Source organism: Oncorhynchus keta, chromosome 12, assembly GCF_023373465.1.
Source record: "Oncorhynchus keta strain PuntledgeMale-10-30-2019 chromosome 12, Oket_V2, whole genome shotgun sequence".
NCBI classification, from domain to species: Eukaryota; Metazoa; Chordata; class Actinopteri; order Salmoniformes; family Salmonidae; genus Oncorhynchus; species Oncorhynchus keta.
The window spans coordinates 12,832,647-12,849,970 of record NC_068432.1 but is presented as its reverse complement, the minus strand read 5'-3'; the positions used below and the strand labels follow the sequence as shown (position 1 = coordinate 12,849,970).

Here is a 17,324-nt window from a genome sequence, read left to right as displayed (position 1 = left end):
CGAGTTCTTGGTCACCTACAGGACCAAGGCCCTTCTCACCCGATTGCTCAGTTTGGCCGGGGTGGCCAGCTCTAGGAAGAGTCTTGGTTGTTCCAAACTTCTTTCATTTAATCCTGCAATGCTGCAGACATTTTTTTGGTACCCTTCCCCAGATCTGTGCCTCAACACAATCCTGTCTCGGAGCTCTAAAGACAATTCCTTCAACATCATGGCTTGGTTTGACATGCACTGTCAATTGTGGGACCTTATATAGACAGGTGTGTGCCTTTCCAAATCCTGTCCAATCATTTGAATTTTCCACAGGTGACTTCAATCAAGTTGTAGAAACGTCTCAAGGATGTTCAATGGAAACCGGATGCACCTGAGCTTAATTTTGAGTCTCATAGCAAAGGGTCTGAATACTTATGTAAATAAGGCATTTCAGTTTTTTTTTTAATATATTGGCAAAAATCTGTTTTCACTTTGTCATTATGGGGTATTGTGTGTAGATCGATGAGGAACATTTTAATTTAATTGTTTCAAAATGTTGAAAAAGAGAAGGGGTCTGAATACTTTCCGAATGCACCGAGTAGAGTTAAATTCCCAGGCTAAAATTATGTTTCAGTAGAGGTTCTCTATTGAGCATTGTTTTTAGCCCAGAAGTAGTCTTAATCTGTGTCTGGGAAACTGGCCCCTGTGTTCTTTGTGCAGTGTTATCATTTATATATAGTGTAGATTCAGTACAGGCTCTGATGTGTGACCCGTGTTGTAGGAGTGGTGTCGGGGGAACTTTGTCAACAGCAGGAACATGACCATGGTTGGAGAGGTCCATGCACAGCTACGAGATATCTGCCTCAAGGTACCGAAACAAATCCATCACACCACAAGTAACCAGTTCTCTCAAAATTGCTCTTCATCAGCAAAAAAGGGGAATTTGCACACTGAAATGTATGCTTCCAAATGTGTTTGCGGCATTGTTTCAACTTTTAAGGTCTTCTTATGAACTAATACATGGATATCTTTCACCTGAACAAATCCATTGCATATACACAAATGATCTAGCACTTTTCACACATAATATCCATCTCCTTCTCCCCTCTGTTCCAGCTGAGCATGAAGCTGGAGTCGTGTGGGTCGGACACGGGGAGCGCGCATCGCTGCCTGGCCCACGGTCTGTTTGTAAACACTGCAGAGTTGCAGCCAAACGGCAGCTACATGGCCCTGGACACCCCCCCAGCCTGTAGCCATCCACACCTCCTCTGTCCTCTTCCAGGCCTAGCCCACCTACGTGGTCTTCAATGAGCCCCTGCACACCTCTAAGTGCTACATGAGTGACCTGTGTCTGGTGGATGCTGATTGGCTGGTGGAGGTCGCACCCAAGTACTTCCACCGGAAGCTCCGCCCCACCAATAGCTAGCCTCTGATTAGACAGAACTCTGGAGTGACAAGAGACACAGCAGATCCTAACCTTGCTGACCAGTGACACACCTAACCCCCGCTCACCCCCAACCCAGTGACATTACTGGATGGAAGCATGATAGAAAGGTTTTGTTTACACAAAGATTCACAGCATAGAAATACTCTTCAGCACTCCTTGTGTGCCAGTCCAAGGCAGAACATTTAGCATTTGGACAGGTCTGAAAGAGAGAGGGGTCTGGGTTCTTCTTAGTGATTTCTTCTACCTCTTGATGGACAAGCAGAATGTTTTATTAGAGTTGACATCTGCTGAGCGACAAAGAGCTAGATTCCTCTGGCCTATAGGCGAGTGCGCAACTATTGGTTAGCTAGCTTGTGAATTTGAACCATAATTGCATAGATGTGACATCAGTCAAAACAAGACATGGTATCAAGAACAAGATAAAACTAGCCCCAAACGATTCCCCACATGGCAGCTTGTCATTTTTTCTAGCTATCTTGTCAGCCAGATTCACAACACATGGCTTTCTGCCCCATTGAAGCATGCACATTGGTTTTGTGACGTCGGTTAACCCGTCTATGACTGAAGTTACAAACTAAAGTTCCTGCTACTGTAGTTACAAGCTGACCTTTTTTCTTCATTTGTTTTCTCTCTTCCAGCTATTGCCTAATCATTGCCTGTTGCCACATATTTGCTACACAACCAGAAATGAGGTCTCATCATGATTGATGATCATTATAAATATTTGCCTGTTTTTTAGCAGCATAGATTAACTCACAGAAGTAGGTGGTTATTCCTTGTTATTCCTTCAAACATAAATATTTAACATCTGACTTAAATTAAATGTTCATATTTAAATATTGGTGCCTGGTCTAACTTATTGGCTGTTTGTCATTGCTTAAAAAACGAGACATACAGGTAACTGACAAAATAAAGGAAACACTTGAGTAAATGAGGGAAACAAAGTATATTGAAAGAAGGTGCTTCCACACAGGTGTAGTTCCTGAGTTAATTAAGAGACCTTGCTATCTGGAATCCTTGGGACATCCTTATCCCATTGAAATTGAAAATGGTTTAGGGTACGGGCATCCCAAGGATTTTGGATATCACTAACTCTTAATTAAGATTTCCGTGACTTTGAAAGAGGGGTCTCGAAGGAGTATGTGTGTGCGCGTGTGTCACCAGATCTCAACCCAATTGAACACTTATGGCATGATGACTCCTTGCTGTCCCCAGTCCATCTGGCCGTGCTGCTGCTCCAGTTTCAATTGTTCTGCCTGCGGCTATGGAACACTGACCTGTTCACCGGAGGTGCTACCTGTCCCAGACCTGCTGTTTTCAACTCTCTAGAGACAGCAGGAGTGGTAGAGATACTCTTAATGATCGGCTATCGGCTCTTTTCAACTGCATGATTAAGTGAAGACACAGTATGACGGTACAGTATCTTCTAATGTTCTGTCTTATGTTTGCCATCTGAGGTGGCAGGCATCCTAGTGGTTAAGAGCTTTGGGCCAATAACCAAAAGGTCACTGGTTCAAATACCTGAGCCAACTAGGTGAACAGTCTTTGCCCTTTGAGCAAGGCACTTATTAACACTAATTGATCCAGGGTTGCTGATCCCTGACTGCATTTAGTTGTGTTACAGCCTGAATTCAAAATTGATCAATACCATGATGACAAAGTAATATGCTTTTAGACATTTTTGTCTAAATGTATTGAAAATGAAATGCAGAAATATCTCATTTACATAAGTATTCACATCCCTGAATCAATACATTATAGAAGCACTTTTGGCGCCTATTACAGCTTTGAGTAATCGCTATGTCCATGTCTGTATATCTATATCTGTATCAGCTTTGCACATCTGAATTTGGGGATTTGCTCCCATTCTTCCTTGCAGATTTTCTCAAGCTCTGTTAATTAAGTTAGATGGGGCAGTGAACCGCAATCTTCAAGTCTTTCCACAGATTTTCAATGGGATTATAGTCGGCTTTGGCTGGGATACTCAAGGACTTTCATATTATTTTTCTGAAGCCATTCCAGCATTGCTTTGGCTGTATGCTTGGGGTCATTGCTTAGGTAGACTAGTGCTTAGAGCGTTGGACTAATAACCGTAAAGGTTGCAAGATCAAATCCTTGCGCTGACAAGGTAAAAATATATTGTTCTGCCCAAGAAACAAGGCAGTTATCCCACTGTTTCTAGGCTGTCATTGAACATAACAATTTGTTATTTAACTGACTTGCCTAGTTAAATAAAGGTTTAAAAAAACAATAATAATAATTATCCATTTGGAATGTAAATCTTATCCCCAGTCTAAGATCGTTTGCACTTGGAAGCAGGTTCTCATCAAGGATATGCCTGTATTTGTCTCCATTCATTGTTATGACACTGCCTAGAGCTGGCCCTCTGACCAAACTGAGCAACCAGGCAAGAATGACCTTGGTCAGGGAGGTGACCAAGAACCCAATGACCATACTGAAATAACTACAGAGTTCCTTGGCTGAGATGGGAGAACTTGCCAGAAGGACAACAGTCTCTAGAGCACTTCACCAATCTGGGCTTTATGGGAGAGTAGCCAGACCGAAGCCACTCCTGAGAAAAAGGCACAATACTGTGAAGCATTGTGGTGGCAGCATCATGCTATGGGGATGCTTTTCAGTGGCAGTGACTGGGACAATGATTACAGCCAAATACAGGCAAATCCTTGATGAGAACCTGCTTCCGAGTGCAAACGACCTTAGACTGGGGATAAGATTTACGTTCCAACAGGACAATGATTGCCAAAACAACACTAGAATGGCTTCAGAACAAGAATGTGAAAGTCCTTGAGTGGCCCAGCCAAAGCCCAGACTTGAATCCCATTGAAAATCTGTGAAACAGGGCCTCCCGAATGGCACAGTGGTCTAAGGCACTGCATTGCGGTGCTAGAGGTGTCACCACAGACCCGGGTTCGATCCCAGGCTGTATCACAACCGTTCGGGAGTCCCATAGGATGGCTCACAATTGGCCCAGTGTCGTACTGGTTTGGACGGGGGGGCTTTACTTGGCTCGTCACGCTCTTGTGGCAGGCTAACCTCATCGTCAGTTGAATGGTGTTTCCTCTGACACAGTGTTAAGAAGTGCGGTTTGGCAGGTCATGTTTCAGAGGATGCATGACTTGACCTTCACCTCCCAAGCCCATTGGAGAGTTGCAGCGATGAGACAAGATTGAAATATAAAATCAATAATACTTTCTGTGGAAAGACTTGAAGGTTCACCGCTACTCCCCATCTAATTTAACAGAGCTTGAGAAAATCTGCAAGGAAGAATGGGAGAAAATCCCCAAATCTTTATGTGCAAAGCAAAGATACAGGCATAGATATATAGATATGGCGATTACTCAAAGCTTTAATCACTGCCATAGGTGATAGGCTTCTACAGTATTGACTCAGGGGTGTGAATACTTATGTGGTTCATTTTCAATAAATGTACAAAAATGGACCCCAAAAATATTTTCACTTTGTAGTTATGGTGTATTGTGTGTAGATGGGTGTGGAGAAACAATTAATTTAATCCATATTGAAATCAGGCTGTTGGGATACGTCAGTTGGGAAGGAATACTTTCTGAAGGCGCTTGTATGTATTGACTATTAGAGCTGTAATTTTTTGGTACGAACTGACCAAATTCACAGTTATAGATCTGACATTCTCATTGAAAGCAAGTCTAAGAAGCAGAATATCTGTTCTATGAGCGCTATGTCTATGCTTCTCATTGTTAAGTTTCATTTTTTGCATCTTTTATTTTTGGTTTTGTACACCGGCTTCAAACAACTGAAAATACCAAATTTTTGGTTATGGAAAGAATATTTCACAGTGATTTAGTTGGTACAATGATTCTCTTGCTTGTTTTGTCACATAAACTCAAATTAGGATACCTATTAGAATTGTAGCTACCAGGAAATGGTGGAGCGATTTCTGCATAGCACATCTTTAATATCAAAGATTATGGATATATTGACAATACATGTCTCTCCGTCCTAACAATGGGCAAAGCGGAAAGAGCGGCTGTCTAGCTCCCGCCTTTCCATTCTTTGGATTGGTGGATACATGTCATTATTTTAATCCTATTTTAAATATTTGATGAGGGTTGTTGACGTCAATTGCCTGTATTCAATGGAGAGAGTTGCTATGCTACTAGCCTCATGCTATTAATATGCATAGCCATCTCGAGACAACTCTGATATAAAGTGTTGCTGGGATGTCACGTGTTCTACTTATATCAGTACACTCGTGACAACTTAAACATTACAAAACTTATTTTTTTTATCAAATAAACCTCAGATACATAAAAAAAATTGTTGACCAAATTCGACACTCTCATTGACCTCCATACAAAAACTCTTTGCTTGGTGGGCGAAACAATGAAAAAATGGCACCTGCTGAAGGGAGACCGCAGTTTTTCTGCAAAGTTGGGCCTCGTATTCTTCTCTAACTCTACGGGATCGCCCCCCCACGGGACGCTTGAGCTAACGTGCGCTAATGTGATTAGCATGACATTGTAAGTAACAAGAACATTTTCAAGTACATGTCTTATATGGGCAGAAAGCTTATATTATTGCTAATCTAACTGCACTGTCAAATGTACAGTAGGTATTACAGTGAAAAAAGACCATGCTATTGTTTGAGGAGAGTGCACAACAACAACAGTTTTGTAAGATAAAATCAATTTTTAAATTCAAATGTAAGAACTGGGTTCTATAGCTTGAACCCCCCCCATCTAGATGTGTGAAGGTTAGTGTATTTTCCTCCGTAGGGAAGCTAATTATCCATCATTTGACATTCCTGGGAATGTATAAACTTACATTTCTTATTGCCATATAATTGTTGTATGTTCTCTATAGTTATGTACTTGAAAATGTATCAGTTGACCAATTTGACAACATTTTGAACAGTAATGCAATGGTTAATTATTCTGGTCAGGCTCCAGAGACGGGCACATCGCGCACCGCTCCCGAGCATACAATTCGCCAATGTCCAGTCTCTTGACAACAAGGTTGATAAAATCCGAGCAAGGGTAGCATTCCAGAGAGACATAAGAAACTGTAACGTTCTTTGCTTCACGGAAACATGGCTCACTCGAGACACGCTATCGGAGTCGGTACAGCCAGCTGGTTTCTTTACGCATCGCGCCGACAGAAACAAGCATATTTCTGGTAAGAAGAGGAGCGGGGGGGTATGCCTTATGATTAACGAGACGTGGTGTGATCATAACAACATACAGGAACTCAAGTCCTTCTGTTCACCTGACTTAGAACTCCTCACAATCAAATGTCGACCGCATTATCTACCAAGAGAATTCTCTTCGAATATAATCACAGCCGCATATGTTCCCCCCCAAGCAGACACATCGATAGCCCCGAACAGACTTTATTTGACTCTATGTAAAGTGAGACCACATATCCTGAGGCTGCATTCATTGTAGCTGGGGATTTTAACAAGGCTAATCTGAAAACAAGACTCCCTAAATTCTATCAGCATATTGATTGTGCTACCAGGGCTGGTAAAACCCTGGATAATTGTTATTCTAACTTCCGCGACGCATATAAGGCCCTCCCCCGCCCTCCTTTTGGAAAAGCTGACCACGACTCCATTTTGTTGCTCCCAGCCTATAGACAGAGACTAAAACAGGAAGCTCCTGCGCTCAGGTCTGTTCAACGCTGGTCCAATCAATCTGATTCAACGCTTCAAGATTGCTTCGATCACGTGGATTGGGATATGTTCCGCATTCCATCAAACAACAACATTGACGAATACGCTGTATAAGTGCACCAGTGATGTCTTACCCACAGCAACTATTAAAACATTCCAAAACCAGAAACCGTGGATTGATGGCAGCATTCACGCGAAACTGAAAGCGCGAACCACTGCTTTTAACCAGGGCAGGGTGACCGGAAATATGAATACAAACAGTTTAGCTATTCCCTCCGCAAGGCAATCAAACAAGCTAAGCGTCAGTATAGAGACAAAGTAGAGTCGCAATTCAACGGCTCAGACACAAGAGGTATGTGGCAGGGTCTACAGTCAATCACGGATTACAAAAAGAAAACCAGCCCTGTCGGAGACCAGGGTGTCTTGCGCACCAGACAGACTAAACAACTTCTTTGCTCGCTTTGAGGACAATACAGTGCCACGGACACGGCCCACTACCAAAACCTGTGGACTCTCCTTCACTGCAGCCAACGTGACTAAAAAACATTTAAACGTGTTAACCCTCGCAAGGCTGCAGGCCCAGACGGCATCCCCAGCCGCGTCCTCAGAGCATGCGCAGACCAGCTGGCTGGAGTGTTTACGGACATATTCATTCAATCCTTATCCCAGTCTGCTGTTCCTACATGCTTCAAGAGGACCACCATTGTACCTGTTCCAAAGACAGCTAAGGTAACTGAGCTAAATGACCACCGCCCCCCGTAGCACTCATGTCCGTCATCATGAAGTGCTTTGAGAGACTAGACAAGGACCATATCACCTCCACCCTACCTGACACCCTAGACCCACTCCAATTTGCTTACCGCCCCAATAGATGACGCAATCGCAAACCACACTGCACACTGCCCTAACCCATCTGGACAAGAGAAATATCTATGTGAGAATGCTGTTCATCGACTACAGCTCAGCATTTAACACCATAGTACCCTCCAAGCTCGTCATCAAGCTCGAGACTCTGGGTCTCGATCCCGCCCTGTGCAACTGGGTACTGGACTTCCTGACGGGCCGCCCCCAGGTGGTGAGGGTAGGTATCAACATCTCCACCCCGCTGATCCTCAACACTGGGGCCCCACAATGGTGCGTTCTGAGCCCTCTCCTGTACTCCCTGTTCACCCACGACTGCTTGGTCATGCACACCTCCAACTCAATCATCAAGTTTGCAGACGACACTACAGTGTTAGGCTTGATTACCAACAACAACGAGACAGCCTACAGGGAGGAGGTGAGGGCCCTCGGAGTGGGGTGCAGGAAGATAACCTCACACTCAACGTCAACAAAACAAAGGAGATGATCGTGGACTTCAGGAAACCGTAGAGGGAGCACCCCCCTATCCACATCGACGGGACAGTAGTGGAGAGGGTAGTAAGTTTAAGTTCATCGGCGTACACATCACGGACAAACTGAATTGGTCCACCCACACAGACAGCGTGGTGAACAAGGCGTAGCTGCACCTCTTCAAACTCAGGAGGCTGAAGAAATTCGGTTTGTCACCAAAAGCACTCACAAACTTTTACAGATGCACAATCGAGACCATCCTGTCGGGCTGTATCACCGCCTGGTATGGCAACTGCTCCGCCCACAACCGTATGGCTCTCCAGAGGGTAGTGAGGTCTGCACAACGCATCACTGGGGGCAAACTACCTGCCCTCCAGGACACCTACACCGACACCTGTCACAGGAAGGCCATAAAGATCATCAAGGACAACAACCACCCGAGCCACTGCCTGTTCACCCTGCTATCATCCAGAAGGCGAGGTTAGTACAGATGAATCAAAGCAGGGACCGAGAGACTGAAAAACAGCTTCTATCTCAAGGCCATCAGACTGTTAAACAGCCACCACTAACATTGAGTGGCTGCTGCCAACATACTGACTGAACTCCAGTCACTTTAATTATGGAAAAATTGATGTAAAAATGTATCACAAGCCACTTTAAACAATGCCACTTAATATAATGTTTACATACCCTACATTACTCATCTCGTATGTATATACTGTACTCAATGCCATCTACTGCATCTTGCCTATGCCGTTCTGTGCCATCACTCATTCATATATTTTTATGTACATATTCTTCATCCCTTTACACTTGTGTGGATAAGGTAGATGTTGTGGAATTGTTAGGTTAGATTACTCGTTGGTTATTACTGCATTGTCTCGCATTAACATCTGCTAACCATGTGTATGTGACAAATAATATTTTATTTTATTTATTTGGATCAGTGTAAAACTTTACGCATACACTGCTCCCATCTAGTGGCTCAAATCTAAATTGCGCCTACACTCCTGGGTGATATAACAGCCTTTCTCTCATTTCAAAACTGACGAAGGAAAACAAAATAGAAAATACATGTTTTTTGTTTGTATTATATTTTACCAGATCTAACGTGTTATATTCTCATACATTATTTTCACATTTCCACAAACTTCTGTGTTTCCTTTCAAATGGTATCAAGAATATACATATCCTTGCTTCAGGTCCTGAGCTACAGGCAGTTAGATTTGGGCATGTCATTTTCGGCGAAAATTGGGGGGGGAAAGGGTCCAATATTTAAGATATTTTAATACCTATTATTTTCCCCCAAAAGATTACAAAAAACGTTGCAAAACCTCAGTGGGCTGGACCTTGGACCCACTTCCGGTTCAAAGTTTGAGGAGGTCAGGGTGTCCTTCCCACGTGTTTTCTCGGGTAGTAATCTGTCTGTAACGTCAGTATTGGGTAACTGATACTCTGAGTTTATTTTACTATTGTATTTTCTTTTCTAGTCAAATTTACCAATCTATAACCATGCTAAAGTCTCTTTCCCGAACGGTGAGTACTGCAGTTCGGATTTCTACAACCACAATGTTTTCGGCCCGAACTCTCCCGCCGCTTACGAGATCGACATTATGTCCAAACTCCGGAACCATACGGCCTTTCAGCCGGTCTCTCTGGATGATGAGCCATAACGGGGCAGCATCGGTATACAGACCAAAACTCTTCAGTTCAAAAGGATTTACTCCTGTGTCGTGTGGATGTGGATCACTACACACAGAAGGTAATAACTAGCTGGATTAAGTATCTACTGTTGTGTGAGTACGCTAGCTAACGTTAACTATCTAGCTGCTAGCTAAATATGACGTTCCTTAAAACACACCACTTCTATACGGCTATATTTACGCAGCAGGTCAAGATAATTAGGTTAAGGTTGGAAATTAAGGTTAGGGTTAGTGGAAATGCTCTCCTAACCTTCTAAATAGGACTAAAATTGCACTTGTTGAATATAATTACTATAGTTACCTGTATGTAAAGCAATGGAGGAGTAACCCTTAATTAACCGTTGTCATGTAGCTGACAGGTTGGACGAAATGCGTTTCACCCACTGTTTGGAACATTCGTTTGTGTACATCTACCCGTAGCTAGTTAGTTTATCAGTTAAGACCGCTTGTTCTAGAGCAGTGCGGAAGGCTACGCTGATAATGAAAAGATCAGTAACTATTGAAAGTGATATTAGCTGGCTGGTTATTCTTGATGGCATCTACATCTGGACCTGTGTGTAAGTCAATGCACATGTGACCATGGGAATGGAACATTGGTGGGTGCAATGTATAGGGGTTGGTCATAATCTGGGACGTTGTGTATATACAGTTTTAACCTGTATTTAACTAGGCAAGTCTTTTAAGAACAAATTCTTATTTGCAATGACTGCCTATCCCAGCCAAATCATCCCCTAACCTGGACGACAGTGGGCCAATTGTGCGCCGCCCTATGGGACTTCCGATCACGGCCGGTTGTGATACAGCCTGGGATTGAACCAGGGTCTGTATTCACGCCTCAAGCACTGCGATGCTATATATGACTAGCATGTAGCTAATACTGACTTATCTTCTGTTCTAAGATCCTATATAATTGCTCGGTTTCAGGAGACAAAGCCTTTGGAAGTTTCCTTTTGGATGAAATCAAAGAAGAGAAGAAGATCCAGAAAAGCAGTACTCTTCCCAAGATGTCTGGAGGGTGGGAGCTACAGCAGAACGGCACAGAAGCCAAACTCATTAGGACAATTTCTGGAGAAAAGTAAGGCCATCTCGATATTAGTTTATCCCTGCCTGCTACACCAAGTAGATTAGTAAATGACCGGTACTGATACAATCCCTGCAGACATTTTATTTGACTACTAATTAACCTAGATGTTGTATTAATAAATCCATAACTGCACAAAATGAACCCAGTTAACATTATTTGAAAGTAATTTGAACTACATTTTCTATAAGCGACTCTCCATTGTCTGACCTCTTGTCCTTTTACTTAGAGTGACTGTCACATTCAACGTCAACAACAGTATTCCCCCTAAGTTTGAAGAGGAGGCTGAACAAGCACAGGGACAGAAGTCTGCAGAGAATGAGGTAAACCTCTTTTTACTGTCTTCCGAAATGGACACACACTGTACTGAACGTGTTGCACTGTTACATTGTTTAGGTTTTGAACCATGTGTATTTTGTTTCCTTAAAGCCAGATATTGTGTCTTCACCCAACTTCGTTGTCGAGGTGACAAAACAGGCGGCAAAACATTCCTTGGTGTTTGACTGCCATTATCCTGAAGATGAGGTAAGTTATCCTACAAGTGAATCATCATTGGCTTCATGTATAGCCCAGACTAAGTTGAAACAAAATACATCTTTATCTACATAATTGGGAAGCATTCCCCCTCAGTTGCTAATCACCTAAGGCTTTATTGCTTTGTTTCTTACCACATTTAGTTAATAAGCAATATATCTGACAATGTTAGGCTAAATACATTTTGCAGGCAATCCATGGTGAAGGGGAAGAGGAGAGTGATATTTTTGCCATCCGTGAGGTCAGCTTCCAGCCTGAGGGAGATGTAGAGTGGAAGGAGACCGCCTACACACTCAACACAGACTCTCTGGATTGGGTAAGTACTGTATCTTGGTCCATCTGTCTGCAAATTAAATATCATTACAAATACTTCTGAGTGTCAATGATGACTTGACTGCCTACAATATTCAATATTGGTCTTAATGCAGCAGAAGTCACAGAAAAACACAGCCCCCACTTCACAGTAGAAGCATCAAACAAGGTTCAAAAGACTGTTGATATCTAGTGGAAGCCTTGTGAAGTGCAATTTGACCCCATAGACGCTGTGTATTCGATAGGCCAAGAGTTGAAAAACTACAGACTTCAGATTTCCCATTTTCTGGTTGGATTTTTTTCTCAGGTTTTTGCCTGCCATATGAGTTTTGTTGTACTCACAGACATCATTCAAACAGTTTTAGAGACTTCGGAGTGTTTTCTATCCAAATCTACTAATAATATGCATATATTATCAACTGGGCCTGAGTAGCAGACAGTTTACTCTGGGCACCTTATTCATCCAAGCTATTCAATACTGCCCCCAGCCCAAAGAAGTTAAGAACAAATTCTTATTTACAATGACTGCCTAACCTGGGTGACGCTGGGCCAAATGGGCGCTGTCCTATGGGACTCCCAATCACGGTCGTTTGTGATAGAGCCTGGAATCGAACCAGGGTCTGTAGTGACACCTCTAGCACTGAGATGCAGTGCCTTAGACCGCTGTGCCACTCAGGAGCCCATATTATATTATATATTGCGGATCACATGGTTACGGTTTAATTTTGAAGTTCTCACTGGCCGTTCCTTTGTGGTTTACCTCAGGCCCTGTATGACCACCTCATGGACTTCCTGGCTGACCGGGGGGTTGACAACACGTTTGCTGATGAACTGATTGAGCTGAGCACTGCCATGGAGCATCACGAATACATCAAGTTCCTGGAGGACCTCAGTGGCTTTGTCAAATGCAATTAATGTTTGGAATGAATAGATTCAACAAGCTGTGTATAAATAAATTCACAAACCAAAATAATTTCAGTAAGATACCATCCCCCTCTACATTGAAAATGTGAACAAATGGAAAGTGTTTAAATTTGAGGGAAAGTATAGGCACTGATTGAAGTCATTGTCCAGTTTGGATATGTCAGTTATCATTGAGACTGTTATATGAGTTTCTGCTGCTTTGAACAGTAATTTAAAATGTAACTACTGCTTTGCTGCAAATTTATCATCGTTGCAAATGCTTCTTTATTTTACTGTGTCTCAAAATAAGGATAATGTATGAAGGCTGTCGTTGTCATTTGTCAACATTTTGGAAGCATGTCAGTCACCACACAAGTCACTGTATGGCAAAGTAATATGTTTCATAAATGAGTGGTTCAGCATGATTTTATTTCAGATAGTATCCAAGCATGGTCATTTGACATTTTATAAAAGGTGTAATGAAGATCCAGTCAGTGTCCACATAGTCACTGTACTCTGCATTCAAGTATTTGATAGTCAATACATAACCATTGAAGAAAACGGTTATTGCTTTGACACCTTAAATGAACAATTCTATAAATCCATGCTACTTCCAATTCTAGTGAAGGCCCCATTAATACTTCATCTCAAAATATGGTTTTATTAGATGAATACATTAGGACTGTTTAACATGGTAAGTGGAGGGAGCTCAGTAGTGATACTGGCCAAGTGCCGTATTATGGCCTGGCTGACGTTCCAAACAGAAATCATTATGATAAACACTCTTCCTATGTCCCAAGTGGTACCCCGTTCCCTTTTATAGTATGCTGCTTTTGACCAGGACCCATAGGAAAGAAACTATCAATTCAGGGCCCATAAGGTCCTATATAGGGAATAGGGTGCCATTTGGGATGAATCCAAGTGTTTTCACCAGTCAGTTGGGTGGCTTGAGGTTAGGCAAGATGGGGATTTTCTCTTTTATTGATGGCAATTTGAATGCACAGTGATATCATGACAAGATCCTGAGGCCCATTGCCGTGCCATTCATTCACCGCCATCACCTCATGTTTCAGAATGTTAATGCACAGCCCCATGTGGAAAGGATCTGTACACAATTCCTGGAAGCTGAAAATGTCCCAGTTCTTCCATGGCCTGCATACTCACCAAACATGTCACCCATTGAGCATGTTTGGGATGCTCTGGATCAGCGTGTACAACAGCGTGTGCCAGTTCCCGCAACTTCGAACAGCCATTGAAGAGGAGTCGGACAACATTCCACAGGTCACAACCAACAGCCTGATCAACTATGTGAAGGAGATGTGTTGCGCTGCATGAGGCAAATGATGGTCACACCAGATACCGACTGGTTTTCTGATCCAGGCCCCTACTTAAAAAAATATATATATATCTGTGCCAACAGATACATATCTGTATTCCCAGTCATGTTAAATCCATAGATTAGGGCCTCTTTTTTTTTGACTGATTTCCATATATGAACTGTAACTCAGTAAAATTGTTGCATGTTGCGTTAATATTTGTATTCAGTGTAAAAAGGGCATCTTGGTTAAGATTTCTATGAAATATGACCTATAATGTATTACAATATGAGTGAAATTGTTTTCCTTCCAAACAGCTAACCTTGTCTTGGCGATACTTTCTTAGTTCTTGATTCTGAAGAAAAGTGTGACTTATAAATGTCAGTGTTCAGTTGCAGGTGGTTCTCCAAACACCAGAGAATATTCAGAAAGATAGTAAAATCCTTGTTTTGCTCCGAGTAAGAGTTTCCTTGTCATTTTAGCTGCCAGACGTCTTGCATTTCCCAACATCTTTGCAGGAACTAGTGGTTTCTATGCGACTTGGCCACGTGTAGAAGTAGACAGTCCATCACACAGTTCAACCAAAACAAAGATCTACACACAAGCAAGAGGAATTTCTTAGTTCTCACCAGATACAAAACATTCTGAATACGAACATTCATAAAGTATTGGCAAGAAAAGTTAGTTGAAAAATTGCTTCCAACCCTTTCTGCTAGCCAAGGTATAACGGCTACTGAGATACTACTTGTAATGAAAAGCGCTTTATAAATAAATCTAATATTATTTATAAGATACACTTTTCCCCCCCGAATCGAGAACTTAAAAAGCTGCTAAGACCAGGTTAGTTGGGGCTGCAGGTTGCAAGATCAAATCCCTGAGCAGACAAGATAAATATCTATCGTTCTACCCCTGAATAAGGCAGTTAACCCACTTTTCGTAGGCCAATCTTGAAAATAAGAATTTGTTCTTAACTGACTTGCCAAGTTTTAAAAAAGTTGGAAAAATATTTGGTGCCATTTTCCATTGGTGTTAGACTGAGGTGAAATAGGGTATATATTAGACATTCAGAGTTAGCCTATTCAAATGTTGACATCAATTTTCATTCCTCTGATTACTACGAAGGATCTATCACGAGTTAATGTTTTAAAATGATACTTTTTACTTGGGTGAAAGTGCAATTGCTGTAATTGCCAGCAGCATACCACCCTGCATACCACTGCTGGCTTGCTTCTGAAGCTAAGCAGGGTTGGTCCTGGTCAGTCCCTGGGTGGGAGACCAGATGCTACTGGAAGTGGTGTTGGAGGGCCAGTAGGAGGCACTCTTTCCTCTGGTCTAAAAAATATCCCAATTCCCCAGGGCAGCGATTGGGGACACTTCCATGTGTAGGGGTGTTGTCTTTCAGATGGGACGTTAAATGGGTGTCCTGACTCTCTGAGGTCATTAAAGATCCCATGGCACTTATTGTGAGAGTAGGGGTTAACACCCTGGTGTCCTGGCTAAATTCCCAATCTAGCCCTCAAACCATGAAGGTCACCTAATAATCCCCAGTTTATGATTGGCTCATTCATCCCCCTCCTCTCCCCTGTAAAAATGTATAAGGGCCCTTGAGAGTCTCAGTGATGTGGTAAATTCCACCAATTTTTGTTTTGTTTCTATTTCAAAAAGGAGCTCAACAAAATAATCTAATTATAAAAATAAAAAAAACTACTTTTACAACGTAAAGTGTTGATTTGATAGTCAGGTGTATGAATGCCCTGACTTCTGCAGAGGCCGTATCAGCATAAATGCTTCACTGCCAATGCGTATATCAGATTGACCATGCAGCACCTTTTAGCAGCTGCCGCCTTGTCATCAGTCAACAGGTTCAACTTCTGAGAGTGGAGCATGCATTATATATTATTACCATCTAAATGAATCCCCCCCAACCCACCTCCAATTGTACCCATAGTGCAGGAAAATGACTTACAGGGGTGGACAGCTCCAGATCTGAATGGCAAGAGTGTGTATAAGCTTTTGTTTCAGCCCAGCTCATACATGATTACAAATCATGTTGATCAACATAACTAATCCCGGCGATAGGCTGATTTGTAATCATGTATGAGCTGGGCTGAAACAAAAGCTTATACACACTCCTGCCATTCAGATCTGCTGCTAAAAGGTGCTGCACCCGAAAATAACCTCACACTCAACAAACTACACTCAACAAAACTAACTCACACTCAACAAAACTAAGGAGATGATTGTGGACTTCAGGAAACAGCTGGTTGAGAGAATGGCAATAATTTGCAAAGCTGTCATCAAGGCAAATGGTGGCCGCTTTGAAGAACGTCAAAGATAACATATATTTTGATTTGTTTTACACTTCTTTTTGGTTACTACATGATTCCATATGTGCTATTTCATAGTTTTGATCTCTTCACTATTATTCTACAATATCACCATCAACAATCTCAACATAAAAAAATTAAATAAACCTTGAATGAGTAGGTGTGTCCAAATGTTTGACTGGTACTGTATATATAAAGGTCCTACCGTTGACAGTGCATGTCAGAGTAGACTGTAGACTCCGAGATAGGATTGTGATGAGGCCTATATCTGGGGAAGGGTATACAAGAATTTCTAGAGTGTTGAACGTTTCCAAGAGCACACTGGTCTCCATCATTGGGAAATAGAAAACATTTGGAACTACACAGATCCTGCCTAGAGCTTGCCATCCGACCAAACGTAGCAACCGGCCAAGAAGAACCTTGGCCAGGGAGGAGACCAAGAACCCAATGACCACTCTGACAGAACTACAGAGTTATTTGGCTGAGATGGGATAACCTGCCAGAAGGACAACAGTCTCTACAGCACTTCACCAATCTGGGCTTTATGGGACAGCGGCCAGATGGAAGACACTCCTGAGAAAAAGGCACATGAGAAAAAGGCAAATGAGAACATGCCTGGAATTTGCTAAAAAGGCTTGTGAAAGACAGAGCATAAGGCAAAACATTCTGTGGTCTGATGAGACAAAACATGTAACTCTTTGGCCTGAATGCAAAGCACTATGTCTGGAGAA

The 17,324-nt window shown here is 42.3% G+C and overlaps 1 protein-coding gene and 1 pseudogene across 2 annotated transcripts; both read left to right on the top strand.

Moving 5' to 3' along the window:
* Positions 1-1,459, top strand: part of LOC118391664 (ATP-dependent RNA helicase DHX33-like) — a 6,003-nt pseudogene extending 4,544 nt beyond the window's left edge.
* An 8,310-nt stretch (positions 1,460-9,769) lies between these two features.
* On the top strand, positions 9,770-13,276 carry LOC118391013 (complement component 1 Q subcomponent-binding protein, mitochondrial-like). 2 transcript variants are annotated; one of them, XM_035781917.2, is made up of 6 exons: positions 9,770-10,179; positions 11,045-11,195; positions 11,431-11,524; positions 11,631-11,726; positions 11,908-12,051; positions 12,813-13,276. In XM_035781917.2, the coding sequence occupies exons 1-6, from the start codon at positions 9,930-9,932 to the stop codon at positions 12,960-12,962; spliced, it is 885 nt and encodes a 294-aa protein (XP_035637810.1). In that variant the 5' UTR covers positions 9,770-9,929; the 3' UTR covers positions 12,963-13,276. The 2 variants fall into 2 exon arrangements, with proteins under 2 accessions (XP_035637810.1, XP_035637811.1); XM_035781918.2 differs by having other exon boundaries at positions 9,771-10,179; positions 11,926-12,051.
* The last annotated feature ends 4,048 nt before the right edge of the window (positions 13,277-17,324 follow it).